The sequence below is a fragment of the Vipera ursinii genome (genome assembly GCF_947247035.1).
Source record: "Vipera ursinii genome assembly, chromosome: Z".
Classification (NCBI taxonomy): Eukaryota; Metazoa; Chordata; class Lepidosauria; order Squamata; family Viperidae; genus Vipera; species Vipera ursinii.
The window spans coordinates 62,331,996-62,355,458 of record NC_139517.1 but is presented as its reverse complement, the minus strand read 5'-3'; the positions used below and the strand labels follow the sequence as shown (position 1 = coordinate 62,355,458).

General features: G+C 43.5%; 1 protein-coding gene across 1 annotated transcript in view; it reads left to right on the top strand.

Annotated features, from left to right (window-relative positions):
- CNTNAP2 (contactin associated protein 2) overlaps nucleotides 1-23,463 on the top strand; it is a gene marked incomplete at its 5' end in the record, with an annotated part of 1,430,381 nt that overhangs the window by 1,237,695 nt on the left and 169,223 nt on the right. The window contains 2 exons of the mRNA XM_083378276.1: nucleotides 9,715-9,933; nucleotides 19,204-19,440. Coding sequence (XP_083234402.1) covers nucleotides 9,715-9,933; nucleotides 19,204-19,440 — 456 coding nt within the window. The remainder of the gene's footprint in view (nucleotides 1-9,714; nucleotides 9,934-19,203; nucleotides 19,441-23,463) is intronic.

Below are 23,463 nucleotides of genomic sequence, written 5' to 3'. Positions count from 1 at the left end.
CATAATTTTAATTATTAATTTTAATTATTAAAAATGAAACTCATTTACGAGGTAAAAACTCAGAGGGTCATCATCAAGATTTCAACATGAAAGTGTTAAAATGTGCCATGGTTACGGTGCTATAATTTGTTAAAATATGTTCATGAACTTATTTATTGATTTAGTGAAAGACTGAATAATTTAGAGTATGCTTTGCAACCTTTGCAACCCACGTCCTCCCCAAAAAGTAAGATAAAACTGTTAGATGTTTTTGTGCCAGCCATGGCAGTTCCCCAAAAGGTCATCAGATGGGAGCAAAGAGGCATCTTTGCTCTCACTGGTGGGTCAGGGGTCTCCAGCCCCTGCAGCCCCATTGGAGAGAGTTAATGGCCCTCCAGCCCCCTCACTCTCATTGGTAAGGGAGGGGCTGGGGACCCCCATAAAAACCTCTGCTCAGGGGCTGCTCTCTCTCTTGTTGCTTTCTTCTTCAAGCTCCCTCTGGGAATGATCCATGAGCTCAATCCAGGCATGGATGTCTCCATGCCAGGGAACTCTTTCCCTTTACTCTATCTTTAAATAAAGCTTCATCTGATTGCATCCCTGCGTGCTGCCTTTTTCTTGGAAGCACCTCAACGAACCATCGGTCTCGTGAGGCCATCTCACAAATTGGTAGCAGAGAATGGTTTGAGGCAACGCTTCCAAGCCAGGAGCTAGAAGCAAGATGCCTGGAGGTTCCAGCAAGAACCCATTTGAGACGGATGGCAGGAGATCCCTGATTGTAACCAGGAGTCTTCAATCAAGGACAGCAGCCCTGCATCCAGCCCCTGATGCAAATTTCGCTCCAGGTGAGAATACAGATGACCTCTATTTCCCCAGAGGAGCACCAGGGACCCCTTCGCATTCCTCCCTACAGCTGCAAGTCACAGAGGGAAGCATGGAAGGCTTACAGTCCACCCAAGACTGCCCAGACACCGGGGAAGCGGCCAGGGACCAGGCCACCCCCAACGTGGACCAGATGACTGAACAGGAATGCAGGGAGCTGCTCCGAACGTTCCTTGCAGCACAAAAGATGCCACAAGCCTCTCCACGAGGGATACCAGTGCAGGGGGCCTCTGGACACCAGGTAAGTCCTTCCCCAGCGCCCACGAAGCCCCCTAACATGGCACCAGCCACCCTGAGGGACCCCGGGGCCCCAGAGCTATTGGCGGGAAATTTCCCGCCAAACTGTGATCTGCAGCTTCCGGGGCCAACCAGAAGCAAGATGGTGGCCCCCAGGACACCAACGTGGTTTGATAGGCCTCAGCCAAGCCTCAAGGCCCAGCAATCGGGGGTAGCCAGCCTCTCTCGCTACCCCAGGAGCCTCCCGGATGTGCAACCATCTCCCTGGGGCCTAACTGCCGGGAGGCGTCTGGCCTGGAGCCTCCCAGCTACATCTTGCAATGTCAGAGGGCCCCCAGTGAACCCCAGGGCCCTCCGGCCTACTTTTTGCCGCCGCCTAGACGCCCTGCTTGCCAGATGGTCTTTGGGGGGCCTCCAAATGAGGCCCCCTCCTCCAGCGCCATCTTCAGCTGCCTCCAGGGTCTTCAGGAGCAGCGATGGGCTCCTCTGGGTGATCCTGGGCGTCCCTGTGCCATCCCGGCCCCATCTTGCAGTCTTCACCCCCGCGGTGAGTGTTCCAGTGCCGGGGGGGCTTCAGGAGGAATCTTTGGGGCTTCTGCGGCCTTCAGCCCCCCTTCAGGCCCAACTCCCGGCCTGCAGGCCTAGGCCTAGGCCTGGCCCAGAGGCGGAGAGAGAGACATCCGCTCCCTCCACCTCCTAGGCTCACATGAGTTCTGAGCATGCCCAGTCGGGGCCATCCAAAAATCAGAGAAAAATAACACCACCTGCCAGCAGAGGGATCCCTTTTCCATTCACCTCAATGGAGAACTCACAGATGTATAGAAATGGACAAAGAGCTAAGGAAAATTCCCTTTTATCTGCTTCTGCCCTCCAAAATAATTTTGCAAAACTGCATCTTGGGGGGGACAATTACAGCAGTTGGAGTAAAGAAGTGCAGATATGTCTATTAAAGGAAGGGACTCTTGAGATGGTTCTGGATCCCCCACCTCTTCCCTGGGGACCCCAAGAATAGTGGTATCATAGACAAGCATATACCACTCTACTGAGCTCACTGAATGCTAACTTGTACCCCAGCATTCCATATGGGCTCACAGCTGGCGAACTTTGGGGGTTATTATACAATTTATTCAACAGCGACAGCATTGGTTCGATCACCAGACTCACAACTCAGTTTTACACCACCAGGCTGAGGTTTGGGGCTAACATGGCTGAGCACCTGGGAAAATTGAAGGCACTCAGGGCAGAACTGATGTTCAGAGACTACCTTGTACCTGAGGCGAACATGGTCGCTGTCATTCTGGCTTCCCTGGACAAAAATTGGAGCAGTTTCATTGTTTCACTGGAGGGGACAATGAAGGAAGCCATGACTCTGTCCTATGTCACAGGGAGGCTCATTGAGGAGGACAGGAGGCATAGAGATGCAGGAGAATACACCAGAGCCACCACTCAGCGAGCCAGCAGGAGGCACCACAACTCAGAGCAGGTTAATGCTCTACTTAAGTGTTTCATCTGTGGCTCTGAGGGGCATCTGAAGAAGGACTGCCCCCATCACCAACAAGGCCCCAAGCGTAGTCCCAATCAAGGAAGGGGCAAGGGGCAAGGAAGGGGGCGTGGCAGGGCAAAGGGCAATTTTGTGTGTACTTGTGCCCTCACCCCCACCACAAAGGCTGATAGCCCCACTGGCTTATGGTTACTGGACTCTGGAGCTTCATCTCACATTACCAATATGAAACAAGGGTTTAAAAGGTTGAAGAAAATTAACTCATCTGTCAAGGTGGCCAATGGTGATAAGGCTTTGGTTGTTGGGGAGGGCACTGTCTCTGTACCAGGGCTGGGAAATGTTGAAGGGGTATTACATGCTCCCTCCATTGCCAACAATCTGTTAAGCATTATCAAATTATGTGACGATGATAGGGTGGAAGTTTTATTTTGCAAAGGGGGAGGTCATGGTACCCGGAACCAGAGGGTCATTGGAAGTATTGCCATCATAAATGGTTTGCCATACTTCTCCCCTGAGAACCCAGCCACAGAGGACAGTCCACCGGGTGCCACCTCAGAAGGGGCCTGCACACGGAAAGAGAGAAAGCCCCCACAGCCAGCCCCAAGGCTGTCTAAGGAGCGCAAGGCCGAAGCGGTTGCACCCAAGCCACCTCAGCCAGCCCCACGGCTTTCCAAGGGCATTGTGGACAAGACACCTGAACCTCTGCAGGCACCTAAAGCACCGCTCAAGGCAACCAGAGCCAAGAGGGTGTCAGTGGGGAAGCTGCTCCATGATAAGTGTGCCCATCTCTTACACAGAAGATTAGGTCATGCGAGCTTCCCTGTGGTTAAAAAGATGGGAGAGTTTGCTGAGGGAGTCCAGCTCAAGGATTGTGAGGTGTTCCTGGACTGTGCCATCTGTAAGAGGGCAAAGAGGAAGGCTGCCCCCATCCCTATGGTGTCACTGCGTAAGACTCAATACCTGTACATGTTGATTTGGTTGGGCCATTCACACCATCCCTAGGGAAAAGACAGTATTTTCTCACTGCCGTTGATGATTTTTCATGGTACGGCCACGTGTATACCCTCACAGAAAAATCCGAAGCTTTTGACGCCATAAGATCACTGTACAACTTTGTAGAGACCCAGTATAAGACCAAGATCGCACAACTGCAAAGCGACCGCAGGGCTGAGTTCATGTCCCGAAAATTCCAGGACTGGGTAAGGCATAAGGGCATCCGCCATTTTCTTACAGCACCCTTCACTCCTGCTCAGAACGGCATGGCAGAGAAAAGAAATGGAATCCTGCAAACTATGGTGCGTAGTCTGATTGCGGACGCTGGGGTCGCATAATCATACTGGGCAGAGGCGGTAAAATACGCCAATTACACCTTAAACCACATCTGGAGCAGCGTTGTGGACCAGACCCCATATTTCCTGATCCACGGTAGGAAGCCATGTCTGGGACACTTGTGTGTGTTTGGCTCCTACACTTGGGTGCATATCCCCAAGCAACTGTGGAAGAAGGGGAGATCTGTCTTCCAGAGACTAAGGTTCTTGGGCTATGCTCCTGGCTCCAAGGCCTACTGTTTCCTGGGAGAGGGGGGCAGGACTGTGACTTCCCAATCTGCCTCCTTCGAAGAGGACTCCAATTGGACCCAGATTCACTCAAATGATCTGAGCCCATATGTCAACTGACCCAGCAAGGACACACCGACCATGACAACACCTGAGATGACCACATACCCTGCCACCGACGAAAGTGAGGAACAAGACGAAGATGTCATCCTACCTGGTTCAGATGGGGAGGATGAGCTGTCCAGTCTCAAGGGGAAAGACACGCTGTCTTCACCCCCAGCGACGCCTCAGAGACCCGTGATGCCCAGCACCTGGGACCAAGGGTCTACACATCCCAATTATGAAATGCTGGCAGACGTGGAACCCGCAGAAGAAAAGGGCGGTGAGTGGCAGAAGGTCAGGAGATCAAAGCGGTCTAACAAAGGGGTCCTGCCAAAGAGAATCGACATTGGGCACATCGTGTCCATCAACAGCCTTGTGGTCACCCCAAAATCCTTCTCTGACATCCAGGAGCTGCCCATCGAAGAACAGGAGAAATGGCAGCTTGAGATGGAGCAGGAGATGGTGAGCCTGAAAAAGCTCAAGGTCTTCACCCCCCAGCAACCACCAAAGGAGAGGAAAATCATTGGCACAAGGTGGGTTTTCAATGCTAAACCACTTGCCAATGGCCTCTACCTGTATAAGGCCCATTTGGTAGCTCAGGGGTTCGCCCAGCGCTACATGGAGGACTACGGGGAGACCTACTCTCCAACCGTCTGGGCAGAGAGCATCAAGGCTGCCCTCATAACTGCAGCCGCTCTGGGGGAGGAAGTCTTCCAATTCGACATCCAGACAGCTTATCTCCACGCCAACTTGGACCGGCAGATCTATGTGAGGGCCCCTCCTGGCTACCAGCAGGAAGGGGGAAACACATGGCTGCTCCAAAAAGGGTTATATGGCCTTAAGCAGTCGGGGACACTATGGTATGACTGTCTTAGAAAAAGTTTAGAACGAGTTGGTTTCAGTGCATCCCATGCAGATGAATGTGTTTTCACACGCAACTCCAAGGGTACCACAGAACGGGTGTTAGTTTATGTGGACGACCTTCTATATCAGACATGTCAAACACAAGGCCCGGGGGCCGGATCCGGCCCGTGAAGTGGTTTCATGCGGCCCGCGAAGCCATCTTGGAAACAGTGAGGGAACAGCCCCCACTGCCGTGGCCCTGGCCCAGAGACCCTCCTCCTGCCAGAGACCCTCAGATCTATCCCACTCCTGACCAGGCCCCCATAGGCACCCTTGATGTGAATGATGTAGAGCTGGCCAGGCCCACCCAGTAGGTTACACCCACTCTAGCCACACCCACCCAGTAGGCCACACCCACCCAGGCCATACCCACCCGGCCCCCTGAGGGCAACCGCAATGCTGATGCGGCCCTCAATGAAATTGAGTTTGACACCCCTGTTCTATATGTAGGGCCTGATAAGGAAGGGTGTGATAAATTTGCCAAGGCCCTGGGGGAAAAGTTTACCCTGAAGTCTTTGGGGTGGGTTGACAGGTACTTGGGTGTGCACATCTTGGCCACTAAAGAGGGGTTTGCCCTATCTCAGAAAGAAAAGATTGAGGAGTTATTGGCCAAATGCAAAATGGCAGAATCTAACCCAACTCGTAGCCCGATACAAAGTGACTATTACAGTCACACTCACAAGGACAGGCCTGAGTTCACAGATAATAAGCTTTACAGATCTGTGATTGGCTCCTTGCTATATATCAGCAATTGGAGCAGGCCTGACATAGCTTTAGCTGTGAATCTACTGTCCAGGCATGTGGAACACCCAAAGGAATTCCACTGGACTGCTGTTAAGAGGGTACTTAGGTACCTCAGGGGCACGACCGATGCTCTCCTTGTGCTGGAGCAATAGAAGGGGTCGACGGCCCAGCTCTCCGCTTACTTGGACGCAGACTGGGCTGGTGACACCAAGAGTAGATGGAGCACCTCTGGTTTCCTCATATTGCTAAATGGCTGTCCTATCCATTGGCATGTTAGGCAGCAAAAATTTGTTTCTTGCTCCACGGCCAAGGCGGAATATGCCAGCCTGTCGGACATGGCCAATGATTTGATTTGGTTCGATGCTCTGATAACGAGCATCTGGGCACCTCCTCCTCTGCCCATCCAAATTCAAGAGGATAATACGGCTGCAATTGCAATCTTGGGGGCATATGCAGTGGGCTCTAGGTCCCGCCACATAGACATATGCTATAAAAATGTCAGGCAGCTTGCCAAAATGGGGTTTATACATGTTGAGCATTGTAATACAACTGACCAGATAGCTGACCTGTTCACCAAACCTGTTCCCATTGACCGGCACAACCTTCTGTGTAAATGTTTGTGTTTGGTCTTCTGAACATGTATCTGCATGTCTATGACACCTGCTCACCCCCTCACATACATTCACTGGTCCCTGTCATTGGCTGGCAAGAAGGGGAATTGTTAGATGTTTTTGTGCCAGCCATGGCAGTTCCCCAAAAGGTCATCATATGGGAGCAAAGAGGCATCTTTGCTCCCACTGGTGGGTCAGGGTTCTTCGGCCCCTGCAGCCCCATTGGAGAGAGTTAATGGCCCTCCAGCCCCCTCACTTTCATTGGTAAGGGAGGGGCTGGGGACCCCCATAAAAACCTCTGCTCAGGGGCTGCTCTCTCTCTTGTTGCTTTTTTCTTCAAGCTCCCTCTGGGAATGATCCATGAGCTCAATCCAGGCATGGATGCCTCCATGCCAGGGAACTCTTTCCCTTTACTCTATCTTTAAATAAAGCTTCATCTGATTGCATCCCTGCGTGCTGCCTTTTTCTTGGAAGCACCTCACGAACCATCGGTCTTGTGAGGCCATCTCACAAATACAATATTAATAGATCTTTTATTTAGATACAAAATAGCATGAGACTTAAGACCTGAAGGCTGAAGTTTATAATAAAAATGATCATGAAAATGATTCAGTAAACCAATGTATTTTATATATTTTATATAATTGTAGACTTTTATAATATGGAAAAACAATATATTTTAAACTATAGAATAGTAGCATAGCAGTAAAAAAAGTCTTTTTCAATTTATATCACAAAGAAAACAAGATTTCCATAAATGAAACAATTAGTATAGAATTAATAAAAATGAAAGTATACTTTCCAACCCTTTTCCTTTTTAAAATTTTAATAAATATTCATATATAATATACAAACTTGAAAAATACAAGAGATTGGCACAAACTCCTGCTAACTTGATATTAATACAATTTAGATTCTGTATTTTTCAACAGAAGTAACTTCTTTGCTTTTCATTAACTAGGCGCCTATCAAAAAAGGTCCCATCATATTATCACATGAAGAATAGAATAGAATAGAATAGAATAGAATAGAATAGAATAGAATAGAATAGAATAGAATAGAATAGAATAGAATAGAATAGAATAGAATAGAATAGAATAGAATAGAATAGAATAGAATAGAATAGAATAGAATAGAAATCTTTATTGGACACACAAGGAATTTGTCTCCGGTGCATAAGCTCTCAGTGTACATACAAGCAACAAGTGATAAATCATGATTATAATCATAAAAAACATTGATCATAAATCATAAGATACAACACTCAGTGAGGGTCATAGGATACTAAATAAGCAATCAACATAGATCATACAAGGATACTAAATAAAACAATTAATATAAATCATAAGATACAAACAACAAAGAAAAGGAGATCAGAAATAAGAAAGATGAGAATAGTAATACAGCCTTACTAGGTAGTTTGACAGTGTTGTGGGAATTAGTTGTTTAGCAGAGTGATGGCCTAGGGGGAAAAACTGTTCTTGTGTCTAGTTGTCTAGTTGTTTTGAAGTGCAATGCCCAATACTGTCATCTTGAGGGAGGAAGTTGAAACAGTTTATGTCCAGGATATGTGGAAGTTCTGTAGATATTTTCACAGCGCTCTTTCTGGCTTGTGCAGTATATAGATCCTCAGTGGAAGGTAGGCTGGTAGCAGTTGTTTTTTCTGCAGTTCTAAGTATCTGTTGAAGTCTGTGTCTGTCTTGTAATTACATTATTTTAATGTGTAAGAAGATTTCATACTATTAAAACCTTATTTCTATATTTTAACAGTAAATTAAAGCAAACTAGATGCAACTGAGTAGTGATAACACTCATATTCAAACTTTCTGTACTTGAAGATTCCTAACAGGCAACTCTGCTCTTTTAGGAAAGGATATAGAGGTGATCTGGATGACATTGCAGATTTTCATGTGGATAAAGTGGTTGTTTCATTTTTTATGTGGTTGGATATGCCAGTTGTCATGAACAGAGTAATGTCTTGTAATGCTGTCTTTAGAACTTGTGTAAGTAAGATAGGGTTCCCTATCAAGGACTGATCCATGCTTTCCTTCCTTCTTCAGATGGCATATTGTGTGTGGCTAAGAGATAGTAAATGCTTCTTTAAGGGAGGACAATTAGTGGGACTGTACAATGTTGGCCAAATATGTTTCTAGGTTCTGCCTTAGTTTATCTTTTCCAATAAGTAACCAAGCAGAAGATCATTTAAAACCAATTTATTAGTTAAAGTGAGGTCTCCCTATGAAAAGGGGGAACTGGGGAAAATGAATTACAATTACTTTTATAGACAGCACATCTAAGAACTTCAAAGCAAAAGTTGATTAGTTTAGAAATAGTTATCTGTTCAGTTACATTACAAGGATTAAGTCATCTAATAATATGTGAGTATAGCCATAGAAAAGAGCATTATATTCTGAGTAAAAGAAACATTTGCAAAGGAAAAACATCAAAATGGTATGTGTAAGATACCTTCTCAGCACTTCCCAAGGCTGAGCTGGACTGTTTTCTTTGTTCATAAAGACTTGAGAACAGCTAAAAAGGAAACTGTTATCTACAATGTATTGAATGGCTTCCTGCCAGTCCTAGTTTCTGAAAGAGAGATATTTTTGAAGGTTAAGGCTTATGGGAAATTCTTAGCAATACAGTTGAAAAAGCAAATTTAAAATGCAAGAAAGCTCATATTAGTTAGTCAGTGCAACAGTACTACAAAACCCATGTTTCATGTTATACATCCTGTATGGCCCTCAAGAGACACACCCATTTTGAGGTTGCTGTCTTCATTGCTAGGTCTAATTCAATGTGTTGGTTATCATCTCTGAGGCCCAATATGGTCTGAACATACAGGAAAGGCCTGCTGATGGTTACTTCAAAAGTCTGTAAAGTGTAGGCAAGAGAAGGTAGGCTTTCTCAGCAATAGCCCCATACATTGGGACGTACTTCCCCTGGAATACACTTAGTCCTGATCAAGTTCTAACAATCATCCTGTTTAATAACTAAATGACTAAAGCCATTTTTATCATGTGAATTAATTGTTATAGGGATATTGCATTCAGTAGATTATTTTTTGTTGTATACATTCAAAATCTATATTGTAAATTCCATTAAAATAAACCTAATTGCAAGTAGAGATCTTTTTAAAAAAACACACAAAAAAGTAGCAGAATCTGTATTAAATTATATTTCTCCAACCTTCTCTCATCAGCTGCCACAGATGTATCTTTCTCATTTAATGTTGGAAATGGCCCAGTAGAAATTATTGTCAAGTCACCCCATCCACTCATTGACGATCAGTGGCATCGAGTGATAGCAGAGCGCAATGTCAAAGAAGCCAGCCTGCAAGTAGATCAGCTCCCCAGAGAAATCCAGAAGGCTCCCACTGAAGGCCACACTCGACTAGAACTCTATAGCCAGCTCTATGTTGGTAAGCAGAAACTATATGTTGAACTGAAAATGCAGTGTCTTTTCTGTATGCTTGTGGTCACTTCAGATCCTGTTCATACTGTATATACTTCAAATTTATTTATTTATTTACTTACTTACTTACTTACTTACTTATTTAAAATATCTGTATGTCATTCAGTACTCATTGAATAGTCCTCAATGGCACTACATCCACATGGAGAGAAGTAAGCAGTTGGGTACCAACTGCTCCGTCTTAGGCCCAGTACTCTTCAAATCTACATAAATGATTTAGATGAGGGAATAGAAGGGAAACTAATCGAATTTGCAGGTGACACCTAACTTGCAGGAATAGCCAACACCCCAAAAGACAAGCTCCAAAAAGATTTTGACAAATTCGAACAATGGGCCCTATCCAACAAAATGAGTTTCAATGTGGAGAAAAGCAAAGTCTTACCCTTAGTCAGGAAAAACCAAAGGAACAAATACCAATTGGGTGAGATGTGGCTTGGAGGCAGGAGTCCAACAGGACTCTAAAGTCCCCCTCATCTTTGATTGCAGCTTGCTGAAACGAGAGCAACAGTCACCCTTGGAATCCTGGGACCTTGGAGTCCTGGTGGACAATCACTTAACTATGAACCAGCAGTGTGTGGCAGCAACCAAAAAAGCAATCCTGGGTTGCATAAACAGAGGCATAGAATCAAGATCATGTGAAGTATTAGTACCACTTTATAAAGCCATAGTAAGACCACACGTTGAATACTGCAGCCAATTTTGGTCACCATATCACAAAAAAGATGTTGAGAGTTTGGAAAAAAATCAGAGAAGAGCAACTAACATGATCAAAGGCCTGGAGACCAAAACATATAAAGAACAGCTGCAGAACTTGGGTTTGGCCTGTCTAAAGAAAAGAAGAAATAGGGGAGAAATGATGGTAGTGTTCCAGTATCTGAGGGGCTGCCACAAAGAAGAAGGGGCCAGGTTGTTCACCAGAGCACCAGAGGGAAGGATGAGAAACAATGGTTGGAAGCTGATCAAAGAGAGAAGCAACCTGGAATTAAGGAGAAACTTCCTGAGACAGTAAGGACAATCAACCAGTGGAACAGCTTACCTCCAGAAATTGTGGAGGTACTCACTGGAAGTTTTTAAAAAGAGACTGGACAATCACCTGTCTGAGATGATATAGGTGCTCCTGCATGTCCAGCAGACTGGACTAGAAGACCTCCAAGGTCCCTTCCAGTTCTATTCTATTCAAGAAACAGGGGCAACATGATAGCAGTATTCCAGTATTTGAGGGGCTGCCACAAAGAAGAGGCCATCTATCCTCCAAGGCATCAGAGGGCAAGACAGGAAACAATGGTGGTAAACTGACCAAAGAGAGAAGCAACCTGGAATTAAGGAGAAACTTCCTAACAGTGAGGACAATTAACCAGTGGAACAATTTGCTTTCAAAAATTGTGGCCACTCCCTCACTGGAGGTTTTTAAGGAGAGACTGGACAGTCACTTCTCTGAAATGGTATAGGTTCTCCTGTTTGAGCAGTGGGCTGGACTAGAAGACCTCCAAGGTCCCTTCCAGCTCTACTGTATTCTCTATTCTATTCTATTCAATAATTCCACAACTCCCCAATCTGTTCAAAATAGAATACTAATCCTAGACTTCAGGTTTCTTAAATAGAACATTTAACAAACAAAACACAATAGATGAAAATATTATTTTTACTCCATTCCCATCAGACAAAACAGGATTCAGACAAGCTTGCCACTGCAATCTTAGTATTTAAGCTGGCTCATGCAACAGAAGTTTCATTCAAAATACATTTGGAGTTTTGAATACAGGTACTAGCTTTTTGGGTTTTTTACTTGAAAAATGTTGTGCTAGCTTGCACAATTTAAGACTTGTAAAAGATGATCTAAAAACCAGTTCCAATAAACCAGTGCTCTTATGCACTGCATAAATCTAATCCAGATTCCACCAAATAGCAGTATTCAAATGTATCTGTCTCATGACAGCCAAAACAAAGTACTTTATGGTATGGCTGCCCTTTAGTTGTTTAGTTACAATATACAGTATATCAGTAAGCACCCTTCAAACCACAAATCTAATTTAAGATATGACTAGATAATCTTTTGGTGATCAGGGACTTCATTTAATATTTTCACTGGTTCAGAATCTACAATACATAATGGTGCAATTTGGAGATAATCATATCATGTGCAAGGATGGGCTTGGGATTTGGGGTTATTTTCCCCTACTTTAAAGGCTGGAGTTGGATTTTCTTTGTTCTTAAACAGCATAACGAACAGCTATCATATGGCTTTATGGTTTAATTCACATTTTATATGATTCCTGCCACTGACACACCTCTGATTTCTAGCAAATGTTACCAAAGAAGTTTCCAAACCCAGACAAAAGGGACTTAGGGGATGCATTCCTTTTTTAGATGGAATGCAGAACAAATCACTGAATATCAGATGAAGGAAAACATACATTTCACTGAAAGTAGTAATTAGGAAACTAAAACTTAAATATAACACAGAAGCAAGTCATTGAAGAAGAACCAGATGCTTACAAAAATTGAAAAAAGCTGTCTATCTATTCTATCTATCCTCTCTGATCTAAAAACAAATCCCACCTTTCCCTGGGTTCTGTCATACTCCCAAGAGAGAGGGGGGATGTGCCTGCAGGGTTATTAATTTCACTTCCTCTATTCGCTACAATGTAATCCTTTACTTTGTTTATTGGGTCTGTATCTTCGACCTGCCTGCTGAAATGTAACAACTTGTTTCCTGCGTTATCTCTCTCTCTGAACTGTATCTTTTAAACTGTCAGTTAAGAACAAAGGAGGAAATAAGGAATGTAGCCTCAGTGCCTGGTTTATGTCTACACTCTCAGAGGAAGGTGTGAAGAAGCTGACGACCCTTGCTGCATGAGCTGGAGATGGGCTAACGTTATCTCCCTGTTTCCCACAATGGACTTAACACTTGGGGATTGGCCAACCCATATCGGGTGGTTGATCTATGGGGTGGGGACTTGCTTGGGGATACTATGATCTACTGCACTGCACAGAAAATCTCAGATCCTGTCTATTATGCCTGCTATCAACTACTCTTAATAAAAGTTCCTGTTGGAAGAAATTGTTTCCAAGAGTTCTGCTTTCTTAATATGTGGAGTTGAAGTGGGTCCTGAGAGAAACTAAGAAAGACTCAAGACTATCCTGACTAGGTACTACCAATGCTGACACAAGCATAAGCACACAAGATTTCAAGAAGCAGTTGCTAACAGAATCCTGGCAAACTGATGTCTGTTAAATCATGAAGACTTGAAAGCAACCAAATAGCAGACTACCACTTCAAAAATTAGCATAGTCCTCTAAAGCAAATCATTAATCCCACAAGGAAGATGAGTTCTAGACACTGATCCAGTTCTTTGAAGAAGGGAAGAGTAGCTTCAACAGAATAGTTATCTTGTATAATTCTGTATAACGTGATACAGCAGCTTTATGTACATGTTGATGAAATCAACAATTCAAATGCCAGAAGCTTGTATCCCAATAACCCGTTATGACAAATGCCAGCTAAGCCTGCTAATGAAAATCTTCAGTCACTTGTTACAATTGCTCATTATATCTAAATGACTTTGGGTATAACCTAAAAGAGAAAGGTCTTTTGGCTTCAGTGCCAAACAAATCACAGATTTATACTTAATGAAAAGGTTGTTATATAAGATCAAGAAAACTTTTATTTCATAAATTCCATAAACAAATCTGTGTTTCTATTTAGTATTTGAAAATAGTAGTACATTATTATATTGCATTATCATCATCAGATCAATATGAGATAATTATCTAATAATTATTGATAGCAATTTGGGATCATGTTGATTTGGGTTATTATTACTAGATATTCTAATAATGGAATGCAAAGAATCAATCCAACAGCTGTTGGAGGAATAACTTTAGAAAAAAATTCCACTCTTCACGTTGAACAATAATGCATTTGCAGATAAAATGAACATTTCTTTTATCTGCTTCTTCCTTTTGCAGATTATTAATTGTTGAGTCCACCATTTGTATTCTGGTGTTCTGCCATTGTGCTGAAGGGGAGGAGGGATGGCATGCTTGGGATTTTTTGCTTCTGCTATTCGCTTGGGAATTAGGGAGAGGGGCTGTCTTCAGAGACAGGAAAGACTCCTTCTCAGCCAGTTTTCAGCAAGGCTGTTGCACACTGAGTGTGAACTGTTATCTACCTAGCACCTCAACATTCTCAAAACATCTTCTCAGCACCACATTGGCTACTGGTGGAATGGTTGGGGGGGTTGAGATTGGGAAACTGAAAGAATCACTTTGCGCTTTGCATGGGATCTTCAGATTCTTTTTGACTTTAATGCATCTAGTTTCTCTCAGTAAAAGTTCATTTGATTCAGCTTGATGGATTCCAGAGTTTTGCTTTCTTGAGGAGCCAACTGGGGAAGGTCTGACATTAGGTGGAATCTGCAACATTGGTCAACCTAGAGGACCATACACATGATATTGGTTCAGAGCAGTGACCAGGAGGAAGCCAAATGCTGGGGATTTTGGGTTTCCCCCCCACCTCTGGACTGGATCTCTCTGAATGGATGGAGGAGGTTGGGGGCCTGGGAGACTTGTCAAGACCCACGTGCTCCATAGACATCAGAAAGAAGGAAGACTGGGACAGAAGGGCCACGGGAGTAACCCTTACCTATCATAGCTGGAGTGGCAGCGCCTGGTAGCAGGAGTGGCAACTGGAGCTGGAATTGCTCGAGGAAGAGGAGGAGACAGGCAGAGAACCCAACCATGCTGACCTGGAGATGAGGCAAGCCATAAAGTTCATGATGAATACCTTCCAAACCCTCAAAGTATGTGAGTTCCTTACCAAGGCCACTACCAGTGAGGCCTGGCAGACCACAGCAGAGGACAGCAATGAGAGGACATCATTGACAGCTTCCATGCCAGATGCCTTGATGACCCCAGCCACCAACACCATGGCTGCAGGAGGAACACTGAGGGTGGCTGCTATAATCACCACCCCAGCTGGAGCTACCTCAGCCAGGGGAAGAGTCACAATACCCCACCCCTCAGGGTGAAATTTGATGGGGACCCTCAAAAACTGGGGTTCTTCTTGGCCCATGTCCTGACCTACATGCAGAGTTATGGCCACAAAATAGCTACTGAAGTTGCTAAGATATGGACCATCACTTTGGTGTGAGTGACAGCTTGCTTCAAATGCAGTCAGAAGGGGCACTGTGCAGCATAGTGCAGGAACTGTGACCCACCAAGAAAACCATCCCTAGTCCTACAGGGAAATTTGCTAAACCTCCACAATGATCCCAAGAAATGGCATTGAAAGAGTGGAGGTTTTTGAGTTCATCTCATCTCCCGAAAGTGGCAAGGGAACTCCGATCCCGCCAACCAAGGGCCAGGGTCTGGATGACACTGAAACCAATGACAATCCCTTGGTAAGTAGCCTGATGACCCTGGTAATGGTCACACCTAAAAGCCAACCTACCAGCCCTCCTGGACTCAGGTTGTACCTGATGCTTGGTTAACCCAGTCCTACTGGAATGATTGGGGATACACTTAAAGCAGCTGATGGTCTTTAGAAATATGGATGGTGAAGGCATACCAAGATTCTAAGCTTTATAGTGGCTCCCAGAATGGAGTGCCCCTTGGTCCTGGCTCAAGAAGTGGAATCCCTATGTAAATTGAATGAAGAAGCTGCTGAAAATCTGACAAGGTTGTCAGCACATGACCCAGAACAAATTCAGGAAGCTAATCCAGCAGGCCACAAGGTGGGGTCATAGTGCAAGAGCAGGAAAGAGATCTTGGCTCTATCCCTAAAGAATACTGGGATTTGAGGGAGGAGTTCAATGAAAAGGGGTTGGAAGAGCTCCCACCTCACCTCACCCTTTGCTATAGAGATTTTACAGAGGGGGGCTAAACTACTTAAGCCAAAACTCTACTCGATGACCTCAAGGGAATTAAGGAATTGTGTTCCTTCATTGATAAAAGCCTCACAAGTGGATTTATCCAACCAGTGTGACCTCCGGTAGCTGCCCCCATTTTATTTCAGTGGGGGGGGAAAGATGGATTGCTTTGCCTGTGTGCAGACTGTAGAGGGTTAAATGGAGTTTGCATGGAAAACATTATCCCCTTGTCTTAATGAAGGATATGCTAGCCCACTTGGCAAAGGGCAAGATTTTTATTAAGTTGGACCTATGGGGAGGCTTATTATCATGTGAGGATCAAAGAAGGGGATGAATGGAAAACTGCTTTTAATTGTCCACTAGGATGTTTCCAGTCCTTCCTTTTGGCCTCCAGGGTGCTCTGGCCATCTTTATGCAGCTAATTAATAAGGTGCTGCAGGAGCACCTATACAAAGGGGTCCTGGTGTACTTAGATGATATAGTGATATACACTGAAACAAACCTGAGCATGTAAAATTGAGTGGTGCACAAAAAAACTAAACGCTGCTAAGCTGTATGCCAAGCTCTCCAAATGCGAGTTTCACCAGAGTGAAATAGATTATTTAGGCTACCACCTATTGCATGAAGGAGTTGATATAGACCCCCCCCCAAAGGCCCAAGCAATATTGGATTGGGCCCTACCATGCACCTGAAAGCAGTTGCAAAGCTTGCTAGGTTTCACCAATTTTTACCGCCAATTTATCCCATCTTTTGTCCAGATCACTCTCGGCTTCACTTTGTCTTTTAAAGACAAAAAGGGGAAGACAAGCCAAAGCCTAGACAACTTCTAAAATGGACTATGGAGTGTCAGGCAGCATTCAAGAAACTTAAACACTTAAACACCCAGACAGAAGCTAGTGATGTGGCTGTAGGGGCAATACTATTGCAACAAAACAAACAAGAGAACCCACAACCCTGTGCCTATACTGTCAGAGACTGAATGGAGATGGGCAGTCTGAGAAAAGGGGACTTAGGCCATGCTCTGGGCACTATTAACATGGAGGCACTTCCTTGAAGAAAGCAAAGTGCCTTTTGAGGTGTGGACTGACCACAAAAATCTAGAGGCATTGAAAACCCTGCAGAGGCTGTCACCCAAGCAAGTCCAATGGGCACAGTACTTCAACTGATTTACTTTGCACTACCTCCCGGGATTAAAAAACCTGCTAGGCATTATGGTTTTGTGAAAACTTTATATTTAATTAAAAGGCAGTTTTGGTGGCTGTCCTTAAAAAAGAACATTGAAAGTTATGTGGCAAGTTGCCTGATTTGTGCCTCTGCCAAGCAGCAACAAGGAAAACCCCCACAGCTCCTCAAGCCATTGGCTGAGCCAATGGCACCATGGAGAGAAATCTTCATTGATTTTATAGTAGAACTCCCAGAAAGTTTAGGAAATATGATTATATGGGTTATAACTGATTTATTTTCCAAGCAGGTACACTTTGTCCCATGCCAAAAAATTCCTTCGGCACATGCACTAGCCAAGCTTTTTGTGCAACATGTCAGCCAACTGCTCAGAGTCCCACAATGCATAATCTCCAATAGCAGGGTGCAATTCACTTCGAAGTTCTGGCAAGCATTCCTAAACCTTCTGGGGACTGATCAAGGGCTTAGCTCCAGTCACCACATCCAAACCAATAAGAGGTGCAAATGCACAAACTCTGTATTGGAAAAATATCTCAGGTGCTACATTAATTATTAACAGGACAACTAGACAAAACTTTTACAATCTGCAGAGGTGGCATACAATAACTCAATTCACCCTTTTCAAGGTGGCTATGGGACAAGACTTCACTCTCATGCCTGATTTACCTTTGAAAGATCCCCCTGTGCCTTCTTTACAAGAATGAGTCTCCCAATTATGAAATACTTAGCCAGTTGTGAGGAAATCCCTTGCAGATGCTAGGAAAGCAGATAAAAAGCAAGCTGACAAAAAGTGCATGGTACCAATAACTTCTAATGTTGGTGACCACATTTACCTATTCACCCAATACTTGCGATCTCTGTAACCATCAAAGAAGTTAGGACCTAAATATGTAGTTCTCTTTCCCATCAAGCACATTATTAACCCAGTAATGCTGGAACTAGATTTGCCTAAATCTCTTCAACATATTCACCCAGTTTTCCATTGCAGTTTGCAAAAGACCGAGATTACCCCCCACACACATACCTTAGACCTGAATTGCTATCACTGCCTGAGCCTTTAATGATAGAAGGGGAACAACACTTGCAATTAAGGACATTTTAGATTCATGCAGAAATCAGGATAAGGTTTAATATTTAGTTACGTGAGAAGATTTTCCTGAATCCCAAAATGAATGGGTTGATCAACACCATGTTAAAGCTGCTAGGCTCCTTAAACAGTTTCATAATCAATATCCTAATAAACCAAAGTAAGCTATCAACTCTAACCCCTTTTTTACCTTCTTTATTGTGTTTTGTGTTGTAGGACTAACATTGCTGTTCAGGGGGGGACCATTTGTACTCTGGTGTCCTACCATTGTGCTAAGGGGGAGGGGGTGCCATGCTTGGAACATTTTGTTTCTGCTGGGAAGGAGGGAGGTTATCTTCAGTGCCTGGATGGACTCCTTCCCAGCCAGTTTTCACCAGGTTCCAAGGCTGTCATGCCCTGACTGTGAACTGTTATCTGCCTAGCACCTCAGCATTCTCAAACACCTTCTGCACTGCATTGGCTGCTGGTGGACTGGTCAGTGGGGTTTGGATTGGGAAACCAAAAGAATTGTGTTGTGCTTTGTGCTTGATCTTTAGATTCAGGCCGACTTTACTTCATCCAGTTTCTCTCAGTAAAAGTTCTTTTGATTCAACTTGATGGATTCAAGAGTGTTTCTTTCCTGAGGGACCAGCTGGGACAGATCTTATATTAATTACAACTGTCATTTTTTAATATTGCTGTGCTTAATTAATTTAATTTGAGTTCTATACTTCCTATTTCTTTTTCTAGACTTATTTTAAGGCCTAAAGGTTACCCAGTCACTATTTAGCAAAAAAAAATAAATTTCTCTCTATCAGGTTAATGTGCTGTCCTATGTTTGCACATTTAGAAAGACAATTTTGAAGAGGGCAAATCTCAGTTTTCTCACCCCAAAATTTAATAGAATCTCAGTTAGACCTAATGAAATAGTTAGCCTTCCACCTATATCCTGATATCTCCAGGAGGGTAACTGCGAATGAACAAGATTCTACTTACAAGGCTTTATTTGGCTTCTGGATTTCAGCTGAAACTATTCTTCATTTTTTATTAAGTGGTAATTTTCTGTTCATTCTATTTATTTTTAATTCATGTTCTTCAGGTGCTGCAGGTGAACAGAAAGGTTTTTTGGGTTGCATTCGCTCTTTAAGAATGAATGGATTTACTCTGGATTTAGAAGAGAGAGCAAAAGTTACCCCAGGTGTGAAACCTGGTTGTTCTGGCCATTGCACGAGCTATGGAATACATTGCAAAAACCGTGGCAAATGTGTTGAAAAATATAATGGATACTCATGCGACTGCTCCCAGACAGCTTATGATGGTCCTTTCTGCAGTAAAGGTAAAGTACAGCTTTATATACCATCTGAAAAATAAATGGAACTGAAATATGATTATTCCTGAGTAACTGACAATACGAATGCATGATCATTGTACTATGTCCAAGAATAATGCAGAAATGTTACTGTTTTCCATCTATTAAATCTTAAACACTTCAACACAAAGAAGACTCATAACTTTTCCTAATTGGTGTATAGGAAACATGGCTTGCTATTATCTGCAGAATCACCTTTTTAAATTCACAAATTTACATGGAAAGATATATGGAAATATATATACTTGAATCTATCACCATGAAAATACAAATGGGGAGGGAGGGAGAGAGAGAATTTAGCAATCAGAAAAATTAAAATGTGAAAGAAAAACCTATTATTTTGTACTTAGAGAAACTTAGGAAATAGGCAGATGAGAAAGGTAGCTGAGCTGCTGGTTGGATCTCTATTGCACTTGAACTTACTTCCTAGAGCAGGGGTATCAAACTGTCGGCTCACAGGCCAGATGCGTCATGCCAAAACTGCACCCACCCCATTACCGGCAATGTAAAAAAAGTCATGACACATCACATGATGTTGCAAGTTTGATACCTCTGTCCTAGAGGCTGCTGGGAAGAGCTGCAAGCTGTGAGTTAAGGGGGAGTGCAGAGGAGAAAGGTAGAGGCCCACACTCCTAACAGCATACAAATCATATCACTAAAAATCTAAAAGAGCAGTAGTACATTCAGGGCAAGTGCATCTGAGATTGTGATTTTATTTTATTTCAGAATGTCTGGCTTAGTTCAGTGCAACACATCTTTTGCAGCTGGCTTTTGCAGTACTGTTTTCCAACTTGGATACTGTCCTATCCTATCTGTAAATAAATCACTAGTCTACAAGGACAGATTACTTATCTAGGGTCTGTTATCTGTGCTCTTCAGGCAGAAATTAGGTGTCCAATTCAGCCCCCTCTACCAAAGATCCTGCAGGAGAAGGGCATTATGAGTAACCGTGGGATCTGGCAGGGTGAGAGCTGGGAACCATAAACACAAAGCTTTCACTGTGTCCCTCCATAACAGATACAGTGCCCTTGCTGATCTTAATGGGGACACTAAGGAGACAGGTCAAGGTAGTTGTGATGATGATAACTCAAATAAGCAGGGGGTCATAGTCCAAGTTGAAGAACTTGCTTTGGACAGGGGAAAGTGTGAATCAGGTATTACACATCTGTCATACAAGAAGAGCAAGGCATCAAAAAGAGAAGCCACCTTCTGCTTGGTGATTCAGTTATAAGGGATGTAAATTTAGGAAAGGAAACAGAGGTTTTTGAAAGAGGTCAGGTGTCTTCCAGGTGCTACTGCCAGTAGGAACAAGAAGCATATTTTTAAGATAATCAAGAATGCCAGCAAGGACTGACATGTGGATGCTATTGTACATCTTGGCACCAATGATCTGTCCCAAAAAGATGTACTCTTTGTGCAGAAGGATTTCCAGAGCTTTGGGCAGGAACCTAGCAGGATAGGCTGTAGGCTTACTTTTTCAGAGATTTATCAGAGTATAAGGAACAAAATGGAAAAGCCAGCATACAGCAGAATTTAATAAGTGGCTAAAAGAGTGGTATAAAAGGGAAGGCTTTGGTTATATTAATCATGATGTCTGCAGATGGTCCAATGAAAAAGTGTACAAAAGAGATGGTTTGCATCCATCATAGAAAGGGACTGAGTTACCTGGCAATAAATTCACAGATTTTCTGGAGAAATATTTAAACTGAACAATGGGGACAGTGAGTTACGTAGTTGATACAGAACATTCCCCAGCAATCTAAAAATTATAGGGTTATCAATGCATGTAACATAGATGTGTGTACAGATTAGAATATCAACCTTTTAATAGTGAGTATCACACCAAGTGCACTAATCAAACAGGTGGTAAGAAAATGGGGGAACTCAGGCATCACATCAGCCCTTTTCCAATTCTTAGGTAGTTCCCCTGTGCTCCAGGATTTTTGAAAGATGTGGTGCAGTGGTTCTGAGATAACATCTGCCAGCTCCTTCAGAACTCTGGTATATCATCTATCAGGCCCCAGTAATTTATTTTCATCAAGATAGATGTTCATTTTCTTGCTTATTTTAATTTTTATTTCTAATTTGTCTTTTCCAGTGGGGTTTTTTTTGGTATGTTGGGCTATGATTCCTTTTGTGTAAAGACTGATGTAAAGTATGAGTTAAGGAGCTCTGCTTTCTCCCTGTTGCCTGTTATTTCCTTTCCATCTTCTCTCTTTAGTGGACCTACAGTTTACTTGAGTTTTTTCTTGTTGTTTGTCAGAACCCACTTCAATCCACATCTTAAGAAAGAAAGACTCTTGGAGACAAGATTATCCAAGCAGGAACTTTTACTAAAATATAGATGATAGAGGGTATAATAGACAGGATCTGAAGAATCCCCTCACACATTGATATTTTTAAAATGTCCCCAAGCAAACTCCACCCCTCAGTTCATTCAGTCAGTTCCAGATCAGCCAGCTCCAGGTGGCAAGCCCCTCATGAAACAAACAGGATCATTCCCACCCCCTCACATTTTATCCGGAGAAACAAACCAGATTCTGGATGCATTCCTTCCTCATTTACCACCTCCTTTCTTCGCTGTCTGCAAAATAAGAGGAGAATGCCTGGTAATTGGTTATATTGTGATGGATAGCAGGCAGGGGAATACGCAAAGGTTACAATTAAGGAAGGAAGTGAAAGTAATAAAATCCCATGCTTCTTCCCTATTCTCCTTGGGAATGGCAGAATCCAGGGAAGGAAGGGTGAGATTTGGGTTTTGCACAGAAGAGACAGTTAGAAATGAAATATCAATGGATTCTGACATCCTGCCCCCCTTCAAAAATAGGAGAGATCCACCTGTAGAGGAAACAAAAATATAGATGTTAGCCCAGTTTGCTGGGATATTCTGTATGAAAACTTTTTAGCAACTTGGGTGCTCTCGTGTGACGTTTATTGACCCACTCATTTTCTGAGGGAAGGTGTTTCCAAGCTACTAAGTATTGAATTGCTTCATGGTGCTTTCTAGAATCTAGGATTTCCTTTACCTCAAAGTGTTGCTCTCCTTCAACCATGATAGGTGGTGGTGGTGGATTAGTCTTAAGGGTGACTGTTGTTCCCTTTTTAGTAAAAATTGGGTGTATTTGCCTAAGATTTTTGGGTAGTTCTAATTCTACTGTTACTGGGTTTATGATTCTTTTAATTGGAAAGGGCCCAATATATTTTGGGCCATGATTTTTACAGGGCTGTAAGGATTTTAGGTATTTTGTGGATAAATATACCATCTCTCCTACCCTGAATGGTGTGGGATCGACTCCCTTTTTGTCTGCCTGTGCTTTGTATGCTTGCCTAGCTTCGTCTAAAGCTTTCCTAATGATGGGCCAGCTGTTTTTCAATTGTGCCATCCATTCTTTCAGCAATGGAGTTTCCAGTTCATTTGGTATTAGTTCTGGCATAGGGTTGAAACTTTGACCGGTGGCTCTTTGAAAAGGAGTGTAGCCTGTGCTGGAGTGGACTGCATTATTGTAAGCAACTTCTGTGAAAGGGAGTAGATCCATCCAATTTGTTTGCTGGAAATTAATAAAGCATCTTAAATATTGCTCCAGTACCAATTTCTTGCATTCCGATTGACCGTTCCCCTGAGGATGGTGACTAGTTCCTAAAAGGGATGAAAATTCCTTCCAAAACTTTCATGTAAATTGTACTCCCCTGTCAGATATCATGCGTTGGGGTGCTCCATGCAGTCTGTAAATGTGCTGCATGAAGTGTTTCGCTAAGGCTTTTACAGTGGGAATCTTTTGGCATGAGATAAAATGCACCTGTTAGGAAAACAAATCTGTGACCACCTCCCCCCAGATGACAGTGTTCCCATTGCATTCTGGTAATTCCACTATAAAATCCATGGCTATTTCTTTCCAGGGGGCTGAGAGGTTTGCCACTGGTTGTAACATTGGGGTGAATTTTCCTGCAGCCTCTTAGCTATTGTGCACTTTTGGAAGCTGGCCACGTAGC